General features: G+C 39.9%; 1 protein-coding gene across 1 annotated transcript in view; it reads right to left on the reverse strand.

Moving 5' to 3' along the window:
- snd1 (staphylococcal nuclease and tudor domain containing 1) overlaps positions 1 to 22,047 on the reverse strand; it is a 136,457-nt gene that overhangs the window by 6,793 nt on the left and 107,617 nt on the right. Inside the window, exons 18-22 of the mRNA XM_056747557.1 lie at positions 18,634 to 18,775; positions 8,190 to 8,313; positions 6,675 to 6,744; positions 5,279 to 5,392; positions 3,735 to 3,938 (exon numbers count right to left, since the gene is read on the reverse strand). Coding sequence (XP_056603535.1) covers positions 3,735 to 3,938; positions 5,279 to 5,392; positions 6,675 to 6,744; positions 8,190 to 8,313; positions 18,634 to 18,775 — 654 coding nt within the window. The remainder of the gene's footprint in view (positions 1 to 3,734; positions 3,939 to 5,278; positions 5,393 to 6,674; positions 6,745 to 8,189; positions 8,314 to 18,633; positions 18,776 to 22,047) is intronic.

Raw genomic sequence — 22,047 nt, forward strand, 5'->3', positions numbered from 1 at the left:
TAACGTCTCCAAGGGAAGGCCATCATACATCAACAAAAGTGAGAAGTACAGACACTATATGAAACTGCAAGAGCGGAGTGTAGCCCCTTTAAATCAACAAGTCAATTCTCTACGCCCTGTTTCTACATAGAATACAGTGTAATTGAATAAAGAATAATGTTGCTTCTTACCTTTAACCAACGTTAAAGCAATGTTCCAACTACATTTACTATACCTAATCCATCTGAAAAAACTAAGTCTGAAGAGCGCGTTGCAGCACATGTACGCCCCAACTGCACCTGTCTCTTAGCATGCTTCCTGCGCGTCTTCATTTAAAATCATGCATTTGGAAATTGATCAGCTGTAAAATAGCCTCAGGCTCGACAGAACGTGCCACTGTGGAAACTTAAGTGTAAAAGAGCAACAGCACGTCAGTTGTGTGGGACTATTTTGGCTGTTTTGTGCAGATGATGCTGCGCATTCTCAGGTATTGTGTGTACTAACATTAATGCTACCTCAAGACGCAATACTACTAACATCATGCAGCACTTCCACAATAATAAAAGACAATATATAATATATATTTTAATAGTTTCTATTTATATTTATTTAAAGATTGTCTAGTAAGTTAACATACAGCGTTAAAGTGCAATCAAAATGTTTATCATATATTCATTGCATTATCATATTATTGATTGTGCTAAAGCCACAGTTTGTTTTATATTTATGTAATCTGCACTTACACCAAGCTTATTTGTCAGTGCTTTACGTCTTTATAATTATTACATGATTACATGGCTAGAAATTTAACAAATTGTTCAATATGTTGAGTATTAGTATAGTCTATGTCAATCAATTCATGCATCAACTACTATCATCTTAAGCCTGGCCTATAGTTAATGTTAAATCTGTCTAATATTGTGTTGGTTACCATGATTTATTGATTTTCTTTTTTAAATAATACAGAAGGTGCTCAAAAAAGAATCGCATATCTAATCGCAATCGCAATATTGATTTTAAAAATGTGCAATTACATTATTTTTCGAAATCGTTCAGCCCTGGTTCCAACTGTACATTACTATATCTAATCTATCTGAAAGTCCAGAGCTGAACCTCTTGAAATCAACAAGTCAATAGTATGAGCCTAAGGAAAATGTTTTTTAATTTATAATACATCAGTGTTTTAAAAATACAGATTAATGTTGAGTTTTACCTTTAAACAACGTTAAAACAACGTTCCGACTTCATCTTTTATTCTAATATAAGAATTCTATTTTTTCTAATCTGCTCTATAAACCCTTGCGTTCAAACCGTACAGACATCTCATCCACAAGACCAGAGAGAGCTTGCTTGGCATATGAAAAAAGAGCAGTGTTTGTCAAACACAGGGAGGGAAATGACACATCGATTTCTGACTTACACAAAGCTATCGATCGTGAAAAGTGATGAAGCTCACACACACTTATCGGAAGCCCTGCGTTATCCCCACACAGGTGGAGAGAAAGAGAACCCTGAAGGCCTCATCTGTCAGCCTGACGTACCCATATCTTCCTTAGACTTTCGCGTTAAAGATTTCCCTTCCCTCTATCGTTCACCTGGTACGGATGTTCAAAGACGCTTCACGCTGGACCGCAGCGAAAGCGACAGAGCTAAGATTTGCTGATAGTGGAAAGTCAGGTGTCAAACATGGCAGATACCCTTCAGGAACCTAGAGGACGTACACCAAAGACTCCGCAGCGCTCTACTTCACAGAGAATTGTGTTTAAAAAGAATAAAATATCAAAGAGACGAAGAAGAGAGAGAGGGGTCACGAGTGAGATGGCTCCGTGTGTTACGAAGATAGCGTAAATAATGGCAGCGTATGAGAAGTGTTTAAATCATCGCTCATTAACGGAGGCATGAATGGTTTGATCCACGGCTTCGTCTTTAATACTGCACATAATGATTTATCGCACTGCCGTCATGCAAATACATGCAAATGTACAAGTCCTGCTACACACTATGCAGCACCGGAGGCCAAACCAGCCAAAAAAAGGGAGAAGGACAAAGAGAATAAATAGAAAGAGGTGTGCGTGAGGAGGAACCATAATGAATGAGAAAATAAATGGAGAGCGAGAAATCTTTATGAAGTAAAGCTGAAGAAGACCGGCTTAGTGCCGTCATGGCATCAATGTAGTGTCAAAACTCTCAAAGATGGCATCTTATGCCAGCCAGCCAACGGGCACAGGGCGATAAAGAACATATCAATAAAACCATCTTTTTCTCCCACAAAAATTGCACTGTATTGGTAAATGAAGGTCAAGTGTACAGTATGAATACACATGACTGGGGAACGGTGTTTTACAAACACGAATACATGAGAAGCCTTGCTGATCTTTAGAGAGTGCAGCACAGGAGCAGAAATGAATCCCGGCCAAGCGAGAAGTCACAGTACGGACCAAACACAGCACAGAAACCCATCAGACTGCTCAACTCTACATAAGGGGCCGAGACTTTGAGTAGCCTGTTTGCAAAATAGCAAATGAAGAGAGCATGAGGAAGAAGTGAGCGAACCAGAACAGGGTTCCTATGGGAACAGGGGAATGCTGGACCTGACTCGGCTGTCACAAACACGCTCCCGACTGATTCTGAGCATCGATTTCATTACAAGAAGACTCAGACCTGTGTGGTCTTACAAGATTTAGGAGTCATCCAAACAATCACGTCTGAGGTCAGGTCCCCTAAATGCAGTTATGGTTACAGTATGACAAATAAAGACATAATTTGACATTAGAACGTCCTTGGGTTTGACGCACATGGCATTCATTTTCAATCTCATTTTTGAGCAAACCTTAAAAGAGAATTTTTTGACACTTAGTTCAGTGACATCACGAGATTGCGTGTGGTGTGTAAGTGCATGCTAGATCATTATCAACTGTGCCTCTTAGGATATAAACAGATGATCAAAGAACGAGATCAAATCTCTGTACAAACACACAGAAGAGGAACGGTTTGTAATGTATTAAGAGTCCTCTTTCCGACTGCTAGTGCATAAACACCTATTGAACATGATTTGACAGTCAGCTGAGCTAAATTGCAGATTGTGTAAATAAATAAACTAACCTCTCAAAGAGCTTTTGAATATAGAACTTGTTAAGTCCTCTCATGTCCTATGTGAGTGTCCCTGAAAATATGATGTTTAGAAAATGCTATGAGAGGGGGCTTTGACAAGGGCAGAATGAATGGCCACCGTCGGAGGTCCTGCCGTGAATTTGCAGGGCAATATAGATTAAAACACATCCCAGACAGAACTAATGTCTCTGACCCACAAACCGGCCTGCAGATGCTGAGAGCTCCGGACTCTTGAATTTAGATTAAAAATGGTAAGAATTGATTTAATTGCTTTACGATGTCTTGAAAACAGGGTGGCATTTCCCACCTTATTTTGTTGTTTTACCCTTGTCGCACTTTAAAACGAAGATAGTCTAAACAAATAGTGAAATACTCATAAAACATTTAAATATTCATCGTGTGGTGTAAATAATTAACATTGATTTATTTCAAAAGGCGAAATGTGAATATTTAATGGTGTGTGTTTAGACTACACAAAGCGTTAACTATGAAACTGGCCTTGGCAAAACAAAGATATCTGCCATTTTATTGCAAAAACGTCAGTCCTTTTACGGAGGTAGAAATGTTTGACATTTAACAACAATGACATTCTCCTGTAACTTTGTGCGTACGTGCAACTGTGTAAAAGAGCAGTTCTTACTCACCATTTTCTGGAGATGTTTTTCTTTCCGCACGTCCACCATGACCGTCCCTTCTTTCACCAGCCCCAGACCCACGTCATCTTTAGAGTCTGTAAACTGCAGCGTGACGTGCGGGCAGGAAGTCCCGCTGTACTCCACGTTCAGCATACATTGTGTGTTCTGAATGTCCCTGACCACACTGTCCACAGCATCGGCCCGTGCGTCTTCCTGTAGAGGAGTCATCATGGGTTAGAGTGCATCACATGAATCCGTTATACTGCAATTTCAGTGCTAAAATCAAGTTTCTAAAATATCCTTCTCGAGCACACAAACACGATTCCACAAACATTTGACAGACACTCCATGGTCCTCAATGTATGGCGTGAGCCAATCAGACTCCATCTTTCAAATTGACGCCGCTTAGCCACCTCTCCAGCTAAAACTGCTCATCACACACGTGCACACACACACATCCACTGTGATAATGATAAAGAATGTAGATTTCAAAACAAAGAGTCCAAAATGCTTACGTACCAACACGATGTTTCACAAAATGTTCAATACACAAGGTGAGAGATACTGATCTGATCTTTCAGTCATACACACACATTGCTCTTGTGAGCCAAGCCAGTCTCCATGGCAACCTCAGAGCATGTTCCCCTTGGGGGGAGTTATGGTGGGGGTACATGATACAGAGGCCAGAGAGAGAGAGACTGATAGATAGAGAGAAAACATCAAAGATAGACCACGTCGCACAACAACAGCAGTTTCAACTGGGCAAGGTGGCATGCTGCCACAACTATCACACACACATACCTATACACAAAAGTACACATTTCCATACAACACAACACTTAATGTACACAAAGGCTACAGATAAACAAATACCTCCTGATTGCATACTTTAGTATTACATACTATTTTATTTTTTTAATATTTTATTTTTTAACATGTAATGTTTCACATACTAGCATGCTACGATGGTAATCACATGACCTCATGATGTAGGTTTAATTCAGTGACGTCGTGATGTATTGATCGTTCAAGTAGATGATCGTATTAGGTGCACTGCATTATGAAATGCACTATTGCATGCACGGAATCGCATGGAATCGATAGATGCACAATTTTGCAGCATTTCATAAATTATCTTCGCACACTAATTTGTACTTGATATACAAAAATGAGGCTTTATTACTTCTTAAGATAAACTTAAGATGTAAGTGTACTCACCTGCGCCATTTCTAGTACTAAAACTATATTTTCAGTTTATTAAGTATAAAATGAATGTGTGACAATAGCACTTTAAGTACATTGTGCAAGTCCACTAGAATGAAGTGTACTTACTGCACTCGTGTACCTGGATAGTTACAGTATTATGTTATTCCAAACACTGCCACAAATTCTAGCGTGTTATGGCTCATAACTCACGTCCCGTATAACCTGAATGTGACTATAAGCCATCCTGTGTGTAAATAAACCATATGTTCTACAGGACCCGCTTGAAAGCCAAGACGTGTGATGCATCACATGACAGCGTGTATAGGCGTGTAGGTGCGAGAACTTACATCCTGTGGGACCTGAATGTAGGCAAAAGCGTATTCTGAAGCCTGTGGAGGAAGCGTACGTGTGCTGAAGGCTGGAGGAAGGGCTGCAAGACGTGTGGACGATAATATCTCTCTCTGAAATGATAAGGAGAGAGAGAGTGTGTCACATTGTTGTGTTATAAAACAGACTTCATACCTCTTCCATACACCGACTGCCCCTACAAGGTCCTCATTAAATGGAGGTGTGAGTACTGCACGGCAGATAAAAGCAAAGTCAAGGATAGCGCTTCACTCCTCCACACAACACACTCAAAGCCGGCAACACAATATGAAAGAGACGCTCTCTCCATCTCTGCTGGGATTCAGTGGAGCGCTGTGGTCATGTGTCTTTAGAAGAATCGGTGAATCAGTGCAGAACATGTGAACGCAGCAGGCTAAAAAGACTTTTCAGCATAGAGAATGAGAGACTGGAAGACAGATGAAAGAGGAAGGGAAAAAACAAGACTGTTTCACTTGTCTGTTCTTCGGCTTTATGCACAAACACGACTATGATGTGTACATTAAGTTCATACATGTATGTGTATGCTTATCCAAAAATAATAATATAACTGAATAATAATAATAATTAACCAATGTATTAACTCTGAACAAATGAATGTGATTTGTCTTTTTTGTAGAACGTAAAGAGAAATGAAATACACAGGCAATAGATATGTGAGAAAAAAGTGGTCAGAAAAAATCTATTTAGTAACCTGCTGCATCCTTTCTTGCACTGGCCTGGGAATAAAAACAACAAAGCATGCTGGGTACAGTACCATCCAAGCCCTTTTTAAACAAACCAATATTATTTTCATGAAAAAAACGGCACTGACCTGGGAATAAAAACAACAAAGCATGCTGGGTACAGTACCATTCAAACCCTTTTTAAACAAAGCAACACTTTTGTCATGGCAAAAACGGCACTGACCTGGGAATAAAAACAACAAAGCATGCTGGGTACAGTACCATTCATGCCCTTTTTAAACAAAGCAACACTTTTGTCATGGCAAAAACGGCACTGACCTGGGAATAAAAACAACAAAGCATGCTGGGTACAGTACCATTCAAGCCCATTTTAAACAAACCAATTTTCATGGCAAAAATGTCACTGATTTATGTCACTGCTCTATTTAGCCTGTGATACAGCTGAGGTAGCCGTGATGTAGCGCAAAACAACAGTTTTCCACATAAGTGGAGCTTTGACTGACAGATCCAGTGCTGGCTTTTGAAAGCACATGCAGTGTTTTAAATAGAAGCCAACGCAAAGTCAGCCTGGAATCAAGGAACATTCATCAGTCAGCGCCTTTCTGAAGAGACACGTGTAATACAGCTGAACCAGCTCTGGATTTCATATGAACTGGGCTGAGGAGATACTCACGTTTCCATAGTCGATGTAGAACACGTGAACCTTTGCTGCGGAATCGCCCTTCTCCACACGAGCTCTGTACCTGTAGAGAGAGAGAAGAGAGAGAGGAATTGTTTGATCTATATTTATAAGTGAAGAATGAAAACTTTATTAACTATATAATGTGGAACGTTTCGACATGACAAATTGTGGTTTCTTAACACCAGCCATACTACCAGTTGGCTCTATCGTTCGGACTCAGAATCTGCCTACATTTCCATTTACCTGGTAGCCAAATGATGATGCAACTGACTATGTTTCTACGTAACTTGTCCACACAACGCACTTCTGCAGGGTTGCCAGATCTGCATGGCAAAACTAGCTCAAGGGCCAAACAAAACTAGCACAATGACCAGATGCGTAATACCAAAAATCATAAAAGTGCTACTAGTATATCTAAAATACATATTTTACAGATCCTGCCCTGCATTTAAAAAATTCTTTTAAAATATAATATATTCATGTAAGAATAACATAAAAAAGATAGTTAGCTGTAATTATAGTTATCATAAAGTCTGTTTTCACAAATAGCTTCATCTAACCTTTAAAAAATGAACACAGATAATATAAAACCTTATTCATTTCATATTTTTTTTTATAAAAACAACCGGCGGCAGCAGCGTAAAAGTAGCCCAATTTCGTGGAAAAACTGCAGACTTTGCTGCCCTGCGTCTCTGTTCTTCTGCTAGTTTTACTTTTGGCAATCTTTGTAAAAATCCAGGTCAATTTTTGTGATTTAATGTTTTAAATGCTCTAATATTTACATTAGACAACAGTCTGTACTGTACTTAGTTGAGACTGAAAATTAGGAGTCAAGCAGTTGGTGTCAGAGGTTAAGGGTTGTGATGATGTCCTCAACATGTGAAGTTATATATAGTGTTCTGGCACTGGGAGCTCAGGAGAGAGTCGATCTTGTATTCATAACCTCTCGCCCTAAAATCACAAATCCAGGAGAAGCCTCTTATATTCATAAAGAGCGGTTCAAAGCTCTGCGTGACATCTCAAACACAAGAGAAGTGGTCAAAGAGGACTTTCCACTCTCATCTAATCCAACCGAGACATTTCGAGACCCCCTGCTCAAGCCATACCGTCTACTTATGCTAAACCGCCCCAATCATCTCGAAACCTCTGCCTGATCCAGAGCCTCCACCTCTCAAAGGCTTTTGAAAAAAAACTCTTAGACTTTCTGCTGGGTGAAGGCCGTGTCCACCCTTTCTGTGGATAATACACTTAATAAGCCCTTTCCTCCAGGGACGGACCCTGTCCCAACTGAATCATGGGAAAATGCAGTCCCCAGAGTGGCTTTCACAGAAAAAAAAAAATCTGGACATGTAAGTAATGGTCTTGGATGGAGCTCAGATTAGTTTTGAAACAAAAAGACGTACAAAGAAAAAAAGAATACAAGACAACTATTTTGCTGAAACTCGCGAACTTTCACAAAGAGAAAATACACGATGTCTTGGAAGTATTCAAGTAGACGTTTCCTACCATTCTCCATCAGCAAACTTTGCGATGCAGAAATCTCCTCTGCGCGGGGTGAAGGATCCTTCCACCGGAGGTTGGGCGGCGATCTCTGCTCGCATGCTCTCCATCAGGTTCTCCAGCTGAGTACCTGGACCAGGTGAGAAGAACAGAACGATGCACATCACAAAAACAACCTCTGCTTATTAGAGACATCTAAGTTCTTCAGAATTTGATGCCCTAGCCTCTTTGTACTGAAACGCCAAAAATGATGACAGTGGCGGTGATGCACATACAATCGTGTACTTCGGCCAACATCATTTCTCCAACGATGCAGTTCTAATGGCTCAACAACAATCCGTTGAAAACCAAACGTCCCTTCAGTTTTTGCCAGCCCTGAGGTTGGTCACAAATACAGAAATAATGTTCGCTTAAAACGGAAGTCCTCTAGCGCAAGAGTATGTTTGAGGGGGGCCGCGTGACCAAAACAAACTCAAACCAACTCAAAGGCAATAAGGCTTTAATATATCGAAACGTGTTTCTAATGAGAATATCCAGAGCAGATATTTATTTTTTCATCCGCAGTCGTACAGCTGTTCATTTATTTCTCCAAACAACGGAGCAATCAGCGTAATCGCTGAGGTGTGGGGTTTGCTGGGGTACGGAAATGTGTGACAAAATGGCCCCACAGTCAGGCATGACTAATGTCGTAGGAAAGCGAGCCGAGGGAGAGAGAGTACGAGAGAGAGACAGAGAGAGCTGTAATGTGTGACAAACACCCCTCGAGGAAAGCAGTTTAAAGTAAGGCAACTAATGGGCATGTCTTAAATTGCTCGCTTTCCTTCTCTCTCTGACGTCATTACTGTTATTAGAATCGTATTTTTTTGCTAACACAATTGCACTTACAAAATGAAAGTGCGGGTGGATGAATCAAGGAAGCGAAAACCACAGAAAGTGCAAAACGTGTTACGTAAAATCCGGGAAAAGCTTCCAAATTAGCGTGAAAAAAAAGAGCAACGCTAACGTGTGAACGTATGTTTGTATACACACGGGGGGGTGTTGGAGGTGGGGGAGAGGGTAATTGAATGACAGACTATGGGGCTGCTTTCCAAATGGGGCGTGGCTTCAATGCGCTATTTAATTGGCTGGTAGCAGGCAGTCTGTTAAACGATTAATAAGCACATACAGGAAGAAACAAGCGAGCACACATAAACATCTCTGCTGTTTCGCACGCGCTACGGATATTAGTGGCATTTTGAAGAGCCAGCACTTTTGAGACGTTAAAGCGCGGGGAAAACGCGGCCGTGTGGCTGCAGCTGTAGAGTAGCGTGTCAGATGACAGCTGAACGCGCGGCCTTGATTTATTAAACTCATTTAAAAAGTTTTGCATTTTCTTCTCAGGCAGAATGGCAAAGAGAGTGCGTTACTCCAGCCTTGCTCATCCATGCCCCACTTCCGTCCCTGCGTGAGCTCCCTAAATAATAAATAAGGAGGGGGAGTCCTCCGTATTCAGGTTTAATGGAGGCTGTGTATTTAACTTCATTAGACCACTCATTTACGACACATGAAAGAAAAGTCTGCGTCATACTGTTAAATACAACGCATGCTCATTAACTTGACTGTGCTGGCTTATGGGTTTACTACAAATGGTATTAAGATACAAACCTTTACCGTAATTGGTAATTAAAAAGCTACGTAGAGAAATGTAATACAAAAACACGTATTCAAATCGATATGATTAATATTTTCACATTCCAAGGTAATTACATGATTCTCAAAGGTGCAATTCAATCCAAAAGCCTAGACGGGACTTGTTTCTTAGGATCTTTCATTGTGTTGATCTAAACGCTTATGCCCAAATGCGTATTCCCTGTAACAAAATGGGGCGTAATAAAGTGTATTAATATGAAGGGATTTTCCATTAATTATCTGTAATTTTGTATGCACCCTGTTGCATTGTTTTAGCCTGTTTTATGGGTGTGCCAATATACAGTTATCTATAATCATGAAAAAAACATTGTTAGCGATATCGAGGTAATTTCACACATATGCTAATATCGCAAATAATTGCCACAACAATACACACAATGATAATAACCACAATGAATACAAACTCTCTTTTTAAATCCATCACGTCAATTTTTAGGTGCCAAAAAGAAGAAACACAAAATAAACAATTTAAGATGAATTTGACTTATAATTAGTTAAATATAAACATCAAATAGATACCGTGATAATATTTCTGAATTATCATGAATTTGTTTGCCAACGATAACCACGAAGTGAAAATGTGACAGCCTTAGGCCCGATCCGCATTTGTGACCCTGACAACAAAACCTTATGGGTTAATTTTTCGAAATCGAGATGTTTACATAATATGAAAGCTGAAAAAATAAGATTTCTAGTGATGTATGAGTTGTTAGGATAGGACAATACCTGGCTGAGATACACCCCTTTAAAACTCTGGAATCTGAGAGTGCAAAAAACCTAAATATTGAGAAAACTGCCTAAGAAGTTGTTAATCCGAGGCACTGTGGCAGGCCATCCACTCACAGAAATAAAGTTTTGATATATTTAAGGTAGAACATTTACAAACCATCTTCACGAAACATGATCTTTACTTAATATCCTAATGATTTAGAAAAATTGATCATTTTGACCCATACAATGTATTTTTGTCATTTACTAAAAATGTTCCTGTGCTACTTAAGACTGCTTTTGTGATCCAGGGTCACATTTAGATTCATGATTGTCTTCATAACGCTAACCGATAAATAGACTGCAACAAATAAATAACTGTACATGGTAGCTTCTGTGATTCGGTCCCAGAATGCACATCCTGAATTTATTTAAAAGAAAATAGAGTATGGACAGATAAAGTATGTGAATACAATCTTGTAATTAATGGAAACATATTTTGTTAGTGGACTACTTAATATAAATCTGCTTAGGGGGACTTTTTGCCCAGACTTGCAGTGGCCCATATGGCGCGGGTTCAAGTGTTCGCCCTGCTTACGCTCCCCGCATGCTTCATTACATCCTCTTCAGCTGATATACTGGAGGACATCACAAAGGATTCATCTTTAATTACGGCGGGGTCAAATTCTCTACCTCCTACTGTAAATCTACAACGCTCTCCTGGCTGCGCGCGGGTAAGCCTTCAGTGCGTGGGGCCTTGAACGCGGCAAACTCGCGGTCAATGTGCCGCGTTAATTAGACCAAACTGAACGTGTCTATGGATTCCAGCTCGCCTTCTGGTCTGATGAGGGAGAAACGAGAGTTATGGGGAACAGTAGGTGGGAGCTCGCAGATGAGCTTGGGAAAGGGAATAGAAAAGTGTGATGTTCTATATTGTGATAATGAGTAGAGTACTGAGCAGGACCCTTTGAGATCTCCGAGCAAATGTAAATCTTTGATGTTATAATTCAGAGCATTGCGGCAAAAATCTCACATACTAATGTTGTTATTGTAAGTTTTTGTTTGAGGACTATTTTCAAGTTAACTTTACGTTAACATGAATAACTTGCATTAGATACACTCAAGCGAAATATATCAAACAAAAATGTATTTTAGATGCACCATTTAAGACATGCACATAAATGCATACAGTACCCTGTAACGGTCACTGTTCTATTATGTTCCGTTTTGACTTATGCTGCGTCCGAAATGGCAATCTGTACTTTGAATAAGTAACAACCTAACGGCCGTTGAAACAGTACTTCCTATATAGTATGAGTATGGGTCGGAATAGTATAAATACATTTCGTACATACTGCGTCTGCCATGTTTTATGGTTATGTGACCATTAAGCTTTTTGACCTATGACGTATTAACAACAACCTACACGTGAGCGTTGATAAAAACATAATTTAGTCACGAGAAATTCATTTATTGGCACAAACATTAAAAACGAGCGTCCGCAAGTTTTCCGCTATATTTATTTGATTTACTTTTACTGACCGTTGCATCATGGGAAAGATAAGTGTCCATCCAATCCACACTCACGAATCTCTGTGGAAGTTGTAGTCCACCCGGGTATTTATTTATTGAATACTGACATTACAAACATGACTCATTTTCGCATAGTATATACTTTGGAAGTAGGCGATTTAGGACGCAGCCTTAGTTCTGTGTTCCCTCATTTGCTCCAATGGTTGTTAATAAATCCCGCACCTGTTTCTGTTCTATCTGATTACATTTGCTCCTGTATTTAAGCCCTGTGTTTGGCCTCATTCCTCTGTCCGGTATTGTTTATGTTAACGTGGTGTGTCTAGGATTTATTATTAAAAAGTCCTTTTGCTACATTCCTTCATTGTGCGCTGGTGTATATTGCATACAAGTGACAGTAATTGAGGAAATCGAGATTATTTTAAAGGTCTCTATATCAGTTACTTTATACGTGGATGATTCACAGCTCAATATGACACATTGTCTTGACATTAAAAGCTATGGGGGATGCGCGCTGCTCGTACACATAGGATAGCTGCATACGGCTCTATAAATAACCTTCACTTGCTTTTATTTGCATAGGAAAGACTTGAATCTATTGTAGTCGCATCCAGTGGGTCAAACACTTGCACGCCTACCCTACGTTACCCAAAACGCAACCAAGTGGGATCAAACTCCTGCTCTGAGCTTTTTATATCATTTGAAAGACAACATTCAGATGTATGATTTTCATCTGGAAGCAGATGAAACTGTGAATATATGGAATTATATGGATTTCATGGTCATTGAAAGAGGCATATCTAAGAACTACAATATACTGTAAAGACAGCAGCACTTCTGACTTTGCCCAGGTAAGCACCCACCCTAGCAACCACCCACCGTGGCAATGGTGGTACCAAGTTTAAACGCATGCAATGCCACTCAGAAATTTCTTAAAAACAGCAAAACTTTCTAGTTCATTTATATGAGTTTTAATCCTGCTGCCGAGAGCACATCATATGCAAATGCATCTGAAAAGGGCAGCACAGAGAAAAGAGTGATTAAACCTCAAAATTATTGCGTCGTGATTGTGGTTTTATTTGGTGGAATGATGCCCAGAGGAAAGAAGACTCAAGCCACTGTCTCTAAATCATCTGTTTAAACCGAAATAGAGCAAAGATCAGCACATTCACATGCATGCCGGCAACATTCACAACCTACCATTAAAAAATAAGAATATTTTGCACAAACAAAATCTACTCTAACGATGAATCATGCACTAAAAAAGTATGACGTACGTAATATGCTAATGAGACACAAAGAGCATATGCGACAGAATGAAAAGATGTAAAAATAGAGGTAATATTGGCTGTTTATTTCCTTCAAAGTTAACCACCGCCAACGTCACCCATAAAAAGAGAGCAAGCACATGCTCTCACCCGGCAGCCGATCGCCACTGCTATCAAAGCCATACGCGGTAACATCTTTATCTCTTTCAAACTGCGTTTTCATTTCTCTCTTTCTCCTTTCCTCTCCAGGTAAAAATGACGGCCCACGCCGGGCTTAAAGACAAAGTCACATTTCACGCTGACACCGGGGCGGCACGTGGCGGAGAACGCCGGCCCACCTGCCCGCTCTTCTCATTAAACATTCATAGGCGGGAAGACGGGGTCCATCCTGCAAGGATAAGGGTAGTATTAAAGAATTTTCACATTGAGATCGACTCTGAGCAGGAGATGGGGCGAACGAGCCCCAGCGGGGCCAGGCTGTAGTGAAAAAGGCAGACGGAATGACCTCAAGGGCAAGGGGGGAGATTTACCCTTCTCTTTCGCTGCATCGCTACAGGATTCTCAGATAGGTTATGGCTTTACATTAGGAAATACAAATAGACAAACTGGATGTTTTTATCGAGTCATGTTAGCAAAAGAGACTCAAAACGAGATGGGTTATGCACAACGGGACGCGATTTGGCACGCAGACAGTGGTCGCACAGTAATCAGCACCCGGTGGTAAATTATAGCTTTGTGATTTCAAAGGCATTGTGAAGGCAGCGCAGGGGCAGCATCTGTGGTTCTCTCCCAACGCGCCGCCTACGTGCGGGACCCTGACTCTGTTTTGATTGCACGTTTCCAAATATACCCATAAAACCCTGCAGTGCGCCAGCCTTCAACAGATGCAAATAAGCTTTTGGGGTTCGTGTCCTTTCAAAAGTGGCCACAACAGAGCTCTTTGGTTACCCGATTTACAATATCGAGAATGTCTGTGAATGCTACATTGTAACTCCGATTCAGAAAAAAACGACATCCAGCGATTCTCCCGACTGGGCATCATTAGGTGTAAAACAGATGTTGTGTGTAGAGGTGAGCGGTGGAGGATGTGTATAAACTGGGAAGCACTCCAGTCATTAAGCTGTGTGCCAGAGACGGCCCTAAACCCATCGGCCAAACTAACACCAACAGGGGCCAAACTACACAGAATACCCAAACACGACTTGTTTGTTGTAGCTAGAATTTGAGATCATTTAGAAAAGGTTGCTAGGGCAGGCAAATGTTACCGACTTCCCTTGTTAGGGTACAAATGTCTAGATAAAAAAATTTGAATGTTGTTTAGGGCGTTTGTCTATGAGCTCATGTGTGCCTCCCTCACTAGTGTCACTAGTTTTTCGCTAGTAACACCTGCCACCCCCTGCACATGTCACACAGGTGGTTAGCCTCAAGGGACATACTGATGTTATCATCCTGGCTTGTGTGCCAGACTGCAAAGGAGCTGATAAAGAGCACCGTCTCTCCAATGAAACCGTTTCTAGCGTATATTCAATATGGACTATATTTCAATGTTTATGAATGATGGAATTTCATGATTTTATAAACCCGGGTACCTTTGAAGCTCTCCTACTCTTTCCAGCTTTTCTACGATCGCAGGCACCCTAGTTAAGCGAGACCTGAAATGAAATACGCATTTGAGGTTGAACAAATAGACAGAAAGGGGAAACAATAAGAATAGGAGCCAAAGCTGACTCGTATAGTTATACTCACTGCGAACTGGCATACAATGACACGTGCAAACATCTACACAAGGTGGCATACTCTTATCTCCGGCAGCTCAAGACAAACAGCAGCTAATGTGCGTTTCCGGACGTGTTTGCTGATGCTAATGCTGAAACTAATCCATCAGTACGAGTAACTAAAAGTGCTCGTTTCCTGAGGGTCCGGTTATGCAGCTAAACATCCCCCCACCCCAGAGAGCGCTTACATGCGGCCTCTGGAGAGACACACAGACACTCCTTTGCCCGAGGAATTCTGCTTCACTCGCACTTCCAGTAATTACATCAAACTAATTAAACAATGAAAAGAATTGATAGAGAAAGAAAGAGAATTTCTCGTTTCCCATGGGCCGCTAGAAACCGGAGATGTTATCTAGGCGGTGATCTGTGGATGTTTAGTCTTTTAAATGAAGTTGCGATCTGAGATCATTACAGTATCAAGCCTTGCTTTAACGGTCGATCTCGCTGTGCCCATAAGGAACGGCAACTCCCTGCGATGAAATCAATCAGGCCTGTTTACTTTGACCTGACATGATTCTGTATATATGACTGTGTAACAGCCTCGATTTGATTTACTGGAAAAATAATGATGTTCAAAACACTTCGGTTGAAATCCAATAAAATCTGATAAATGTATCGGGTTAAAACCATATTTTTCAGGTCGGCCAAGTTAATACGCTGAGTCTTCTAATGTAAAGACCAGGCGATGTCTTTGTGAATAAGGAGATTTCCTGTTTGAATGGGAAAACAAGCCACAGTGGCAAATGTCCAAATCTGAAGATATTAGATCAAATGATAATAAAGTCTCTTTTGGGTTTCGCTCCATAGAAGGATTTATAATCTTAATTTCTTAAAAGCAACCGGTATACGTGTACTGAAATATGACAATTTCAGAATGGCAAGTACAGTCATTTGTGTTGTATTTCACATCTTACAAATATTTAAAAATGAATTAGTACACTATTATTTTTTTAATGTATTTAATTGAATATAATTTTCAAATGCATATATTAAATCATAAAATATCATTAGTTTAATGTTAGGTTGGGTCTTTATGTGAATAGAAAAGGTAATGACTCAATTTTTAACTCGTCACATATCATAGGAAGTTGATTTATTTGACATTTACATATCAAGTGCACAGAAAGCAGAAATTGGATTCATCAACCTTTCATTGGACCGCTAAATATCCGGTCCCACCTCCAAACCCATGCCATTCTATGTAGCCATCTTGTGAATGAATCTGTAGCTGTCTTTGCATATTAAACAGGTGTGAAAAGTATTTTACCATCAAACTAAAATCACACACTCCAGCTTTAAAAATGCACCAGTTTCCCAATAAAAGTGACGCAAGCAAATTCTTCAAGGAAGATGAACTCATCACATTCTCCTCTACTCACACACTTACATGAACCCCTGACATCCAGACTGAAAAAAAACCTTGCACAACCTTTCATCTAATCTCCAAGGACGAGGACTTTTTAGTTTGAATTTCATGTGACTTTTATTAAAAAATCTCATGCTTTTTTCAGCAGGATAACCATAAGGGAGGAAAGTGGAATTATTAGATGCAAATTTGTAGACATAAAAAGTTATGTCATAATCAAAAGATCCATCTTCAAAGTGTTTAGGAAAATCCTGCCTGGCCTATTAGAATTTTCCTGTCTTTCTGAACTTGCTGAGAGTAACTGGTAATGAAATTGCAAAGCGTCTGGCTTGTAGGTTTTATACAGCTCGGCTTTGAAGTCCTCTGCAAGGAACGAGACCTCCTTAATGCAGTTTTGGGAGAGAGAGTGAGAGATTACTTTTAGCCGAAAATAACAATCTAGTTTCTCTAATGAGCACATCTCTATCTCCCTTTCCAATCTCACCCTGGAAAACATTGGCCAATTAAAACGGGAAAAGATGCACATTTGCTGGTTCATCTGAACACACGCCCTTAAAAAAAGAAACAACAAAAAAACCAAAACAGTGCAAAGCTGCAAACATACTGCACATTCAGATCAGCGTTTTTGTTATTTCTCTTTTTTCTCTTTTCATCTCCTGTTTTTTGCTGCGACCTGCTTTTTCCCCGCAGCTAACCAGATAACCCGAATAATTATCTCTCAAAGAGCTCAGCTGAGTGTGTTGTAGGCGTGAGAATCATCTGGGACTCTGCGATATGTTATTATATTGAAACAGTATCTGGGTCACTATACGATAATATTGTGTTTGTTTGTTTGTTTGTTTACAGTAAAACATTAAAATATATTCACCCAGACACACTTGAGTGCTGGTCAATTTCCAAAAATAGGATTTTTTTGCGGATTTCACCTTCCTCCATCTTTACCATTTAGTATGATGCCTAGATGTGACATAGCCATCTCAAGGGGCAACCGGTCAGGGTTAAAGGTCACATCTGAGGAACCGAAGTGAACATCACTTTACTTCAGTTTCATAATGTGCTTTAACTGCAGCTTTGAGACGGAGTTATTTAAAGCAGAACAATACGCTAAACGCGATGGGATTGTCACGCTTCCGGCGAACGATTTATTCAAAATTCATGCAAATTAATTAATTATCAAATTAAGACCCATTAACACACAACAAAAGTCAATTTTATGGCCCTGCCAATGAAGCCTGCCTCTGGAACATGCATTCAGACTCCAATTATACAACAAACAACTGTTTATATGCTTGCGTGTGTGTTGTATAATTAAAATTATGTATTCGTTTTCCTCTATTGTCAGAGTAGAGAGCGAGTGTGTGCGTTTCCAAACATCGCCCCCTTTGAATCACAGGACGGTTGCTCCGTTGGGCCAGGTCAGAACCGAGGGCGCTTTAAATGTCATGTTTAATGAACAGTTGCTATCACACTGTGGAGGAATGAGCAGAAAGATCACTCGGGGCATTTAGAGGGCAATAAACACACAACCTGCAATGTTTCCTAACTGGAGTTTGCTGGAGCGGATACATTTAAGGAATCGTATCCAACCACATGAAAACAAATCGGGAAAACGGCCTTCAGGTTTGTCATAATCACAGCAGTAAACGTTTGAAAGTGGACTTGGATGGGTTTTTTGCGCAGTACCCTCAGGAGAATGTCGTCTTGACCTAAATAAATAAAATATGAAGATCATTTAAATGATTTGTTCCATTGGTTTTTACAGCAGAGGCTGAATTTGGATTAGCAGACTTGCAAGAATCAGTGTTTGTCAGGCATCAAAACTTGGCTTGGATAAAATAAGATCTAGAGGGAAAACTACATTTTTTATTTTGTTCTCTTAAGTTCACCTGGCTGTAAACTTTTACTTTTTAATGGACTTTTTTACTTTTAAGGGGTTTGTATAATCGACCACGGTGGCGTAAAGCACATTTATTTGAATCTTCCACCAAATGGCATAGAAATAACAAATGGCACTGGTTGGTTTACTCGGACAGGATCCTTCCGTCTAATTGGTTAGAACCAGTAAAAGTGTGGACCAGATTTTCATACTGAAAAACAAAACTCATTGCACTAACCGGTTTCCACATCCTGTGCGTAGAAGTGCAAACCATCTGTGATCTCTGTGACATAGACAGGTCTGTACTTCTGCACCCGCTCGATCTCTTCCGTGATCTGAGCCACCTCTTCTATTGGTTTCTCTTCGTAATTGGCCCAGACCTGGAAAACAACAAAACACAAACAAATGCTTAATTATTTATATCAAACAACTTTGTCTACATTGTACAATTTAATATGTAGCCCTAAAATATCACACATCTCCCAATTGAAACATTCCATTAAAATTCCAGTGGGAATTGTTTCTCGGAAATGTTTATTAAAAAGTAAACGGGGTTCATTTAGATTTAATTTTGCAATCCACACAATGGACAGAACAAGAAATCTGGGGCAAAACCTGGGTCGCAAATCACAGTTTTTGAGAAAAGAGTTCCACCTTAATAATAAAAAACATCAGGAAACAACCGTGCGAGCTGTTTGTTAAGCTTACGAAGCGCTGAAGGTTTCGACTTATGAACAACAAACACAGAGCCAAGACTCTTAAGCAGCCACCAGTTAATTTATTCCAAGTGCTTTATTAGCAAATGATGTTCATCAGCTATTGAAGTTTTCTCCTTATTCCATTAATTTTTTTTATCTCCCTGAGAGCGGTAGGTGGCTTATTACAAAGAGTTTTGTATGAGCTTCCTTGTGGTTCTGGTTTTAGTTAATGATGTCCGCCAGGACCGGAAAACTGACATTTACAGGGCCATGTTGTGAATAAAAATTCTGAAGAATAGAAATACAACCAGTGACACGTAGTGAACCAGTCATCAAATGATAAACTACAGGGTCAAACAACCTAATTACTTTCAATTATTTCCCCTGAGGCGTGAAAAAAACAAGGAAACACAGAGGAAAATAATTCCCTAGAGAAAACGTCTGGGTTAATGAAGATTCAAACATGCCACGCTCTGCGAACCGCTCACACGATCCGCTACAGCAAGGGCATTAATCTAACCCACTACCCACAATGCCCTGGCACGGTAAAATGACCCAAGTTTTAATCAAATCTGCAGGACCAAGTCAGAGTCGTTCAGATTACAGTGTCACCGCTTGTCACCGACTGTCATTTTTTAGCGCTGTAGGCAAACACATAACCTACGCTTCCTACGGCCATGCGACCCCTGACACATGCCGTAAAGGCAAGGGCACGCACGAACAAATGTGAAATCCACTCGTATCCAGCACTGCAAAAGCACAAAAGAGCCACAATCGCACACTGTGACTCAGAAACACAATGCACCCTGGGCAAATGACCTTCTGTGGGCAACCAACCATTCTTGTTTGTTCCACATGAGTGCAGGTATATGACTGCTGCTGGGCGGGGTCACCAAGAGAAAGGATTTGTGAAATATTCTGTCATCGAGCTGCCTGTGGCCTAAATCCATAGCAATAAGCCACAAAATACAAGTCTGACAGAGAGAAAGATGGAAAGAGTGATAAGATGCACTGCGTTCTAAACTACCCAGAATCCGGAAGAGGACACACATCTGCTTACATATATTGAAAAACAGGTAACATCTGATCAAAGTTCTAATCAATTCTAACTAAACCCATAACCACTTATTTTAAACTAAAGGGAATTAAATGATTTACATCTATTAACCCATGTTGTTCAAAACCTTTTTTCATTGGTGTCCCATCTAATAGGGATCATTTGCTGAACTTTAGCTAACGTTCTCTAAAAGTTCTCTCAGTTTCACATTTTTTTCCTGCAGCAATGTTATCGAGTTACTGTTGTGTTCCAAAATAAAATGCATAAAAAACTTTAATAATGCAATTACATTGTGGGCACGTTTTAATAACATTGATAAACGTTTAAGTAACTTTTTCTCAAAATCTTTAGAACTCAAAAAATTGTGTGAATGTTTATAATTAGAAAATTGAACCCTTTTAAAAAATCTCTAACGTTCTTATAACTAAGAATGAATGAATACAACATCAAAAATGTTTTTATATCTAAAAGGTAACGTTAGGGGTTTTTGTCCATACAATGGATGCCTATGGGGTCCGGTTACCTGATATGCTTCAAAATATTATCTTGTGTTTTCAGCTGAAGAAAAAAAATCATACAGGTTTGGGATGACATGAGGGGAAATAAACTATGAATGTTTAAATCGTGTATTACTGTAATTTAACAACCATTAAAGGTAGTCTTCAATAGCATTAATCGGAGAACATCCCTTAACCACAGTGAAATCACTGATGTTGCATAACCCCAAATAGCTTATTGCTTTAATATAAGCAACATCACTTCTTATAAATAGTATGTTAATGTGCCTTTCCCTGTTGCGTTGCGAAGGAGAGGTCAGGCTTTTCTTCAGGGACTAAAGATACACAGTTGCATTCATAAAAACGGCCTCTCACACACAGTTCTGGGGAGGGGGCCGTTCCAAACACTGATGAAAGGTGACAGCGTGTCAATTCCAATAGAGTGTGTTCTGGCCGGCGAGAGCGAATTCCCATCAACACCCCGCGAGCACGCGCACACACGCACGGGGCCCAAGGCTAAAGAATGTATAGTCCCAGTTTATCCTGGAACACACTGAACTTTACCTGCCAAATTAATCTATATGCAAGAGAATTATTCGCAGGAAAACAAGGCACTAAGCCAAGGAAAGAAACTACAATACCCATCACCCGTCACTGCACCAGAGGGGGTAACTGTTAACTGGGCTCTGTGTTTCTGCAAGCAAGACAAAAAAGGCAAAGTAAATGCATCCAGACATTTTTATGAAGCCTTTAATTCAATCAAACAGCCATCTATTAATGCTAAAAAAATCAATAGCTGTGCTTATTATGAATCAAATTATACTTAGTAAATCAATTCAACATCCATTATATTCATAACGAAGGCACCTTTGGAAATAAAGGCTCATTAATTCAAGAGAACGCTCACTTCAGACGCCTCTGTGCAAAACATTTATGAGATGACAGTCATTGCAACGCACACACACAGTATTCACAAAGACCACCACGACGCACTTACTGGTGTATATGTTGGAAGACATTTGCAATAACTGGAAAAAAACTCATGTCTGAAAAGTATGAAAGGATTTTTCCATTCGAGACATTCACCGGCCATTAGTTGTAGTATGTTTATTTCCTCTATTATTTCCGTTACATGACACATACAATTATAGCAATACAGGGATGATTTATAAAGCTCTGAAGTGTGTGAAATACATCACTTCATCTACTTAAAAACAAAGACATTTGGATTCTGCAACCCATTTTATTTCCGACACATTATTAAGTGAAAATTAAGAAAAGTAGGACGGGACATAACATTATCCACTCCAAGTTGATTGTAATATAAAAGTGGCCATTTTAAACCTGAACAGATCAACTTTCCAGAATTTATTTGAGCACGCTCGAGTCAAGAACCAATG

Source organism: Triplophysa dalaica, chromosome 5 (assembly GCF_015846415.1).
Source record: "Triplophysa dalaica isolate WHDGS20190420 chromosome 5, ASM1584641v1, whole genome shotgun sequence".
NCBI classification, from domain to species: Eukaryota; Metazoa; Chordata; class Actinopteri; order Cypriniformes; family Nemacheilidae; genus Triplophysa; species Triplophysa dalaica.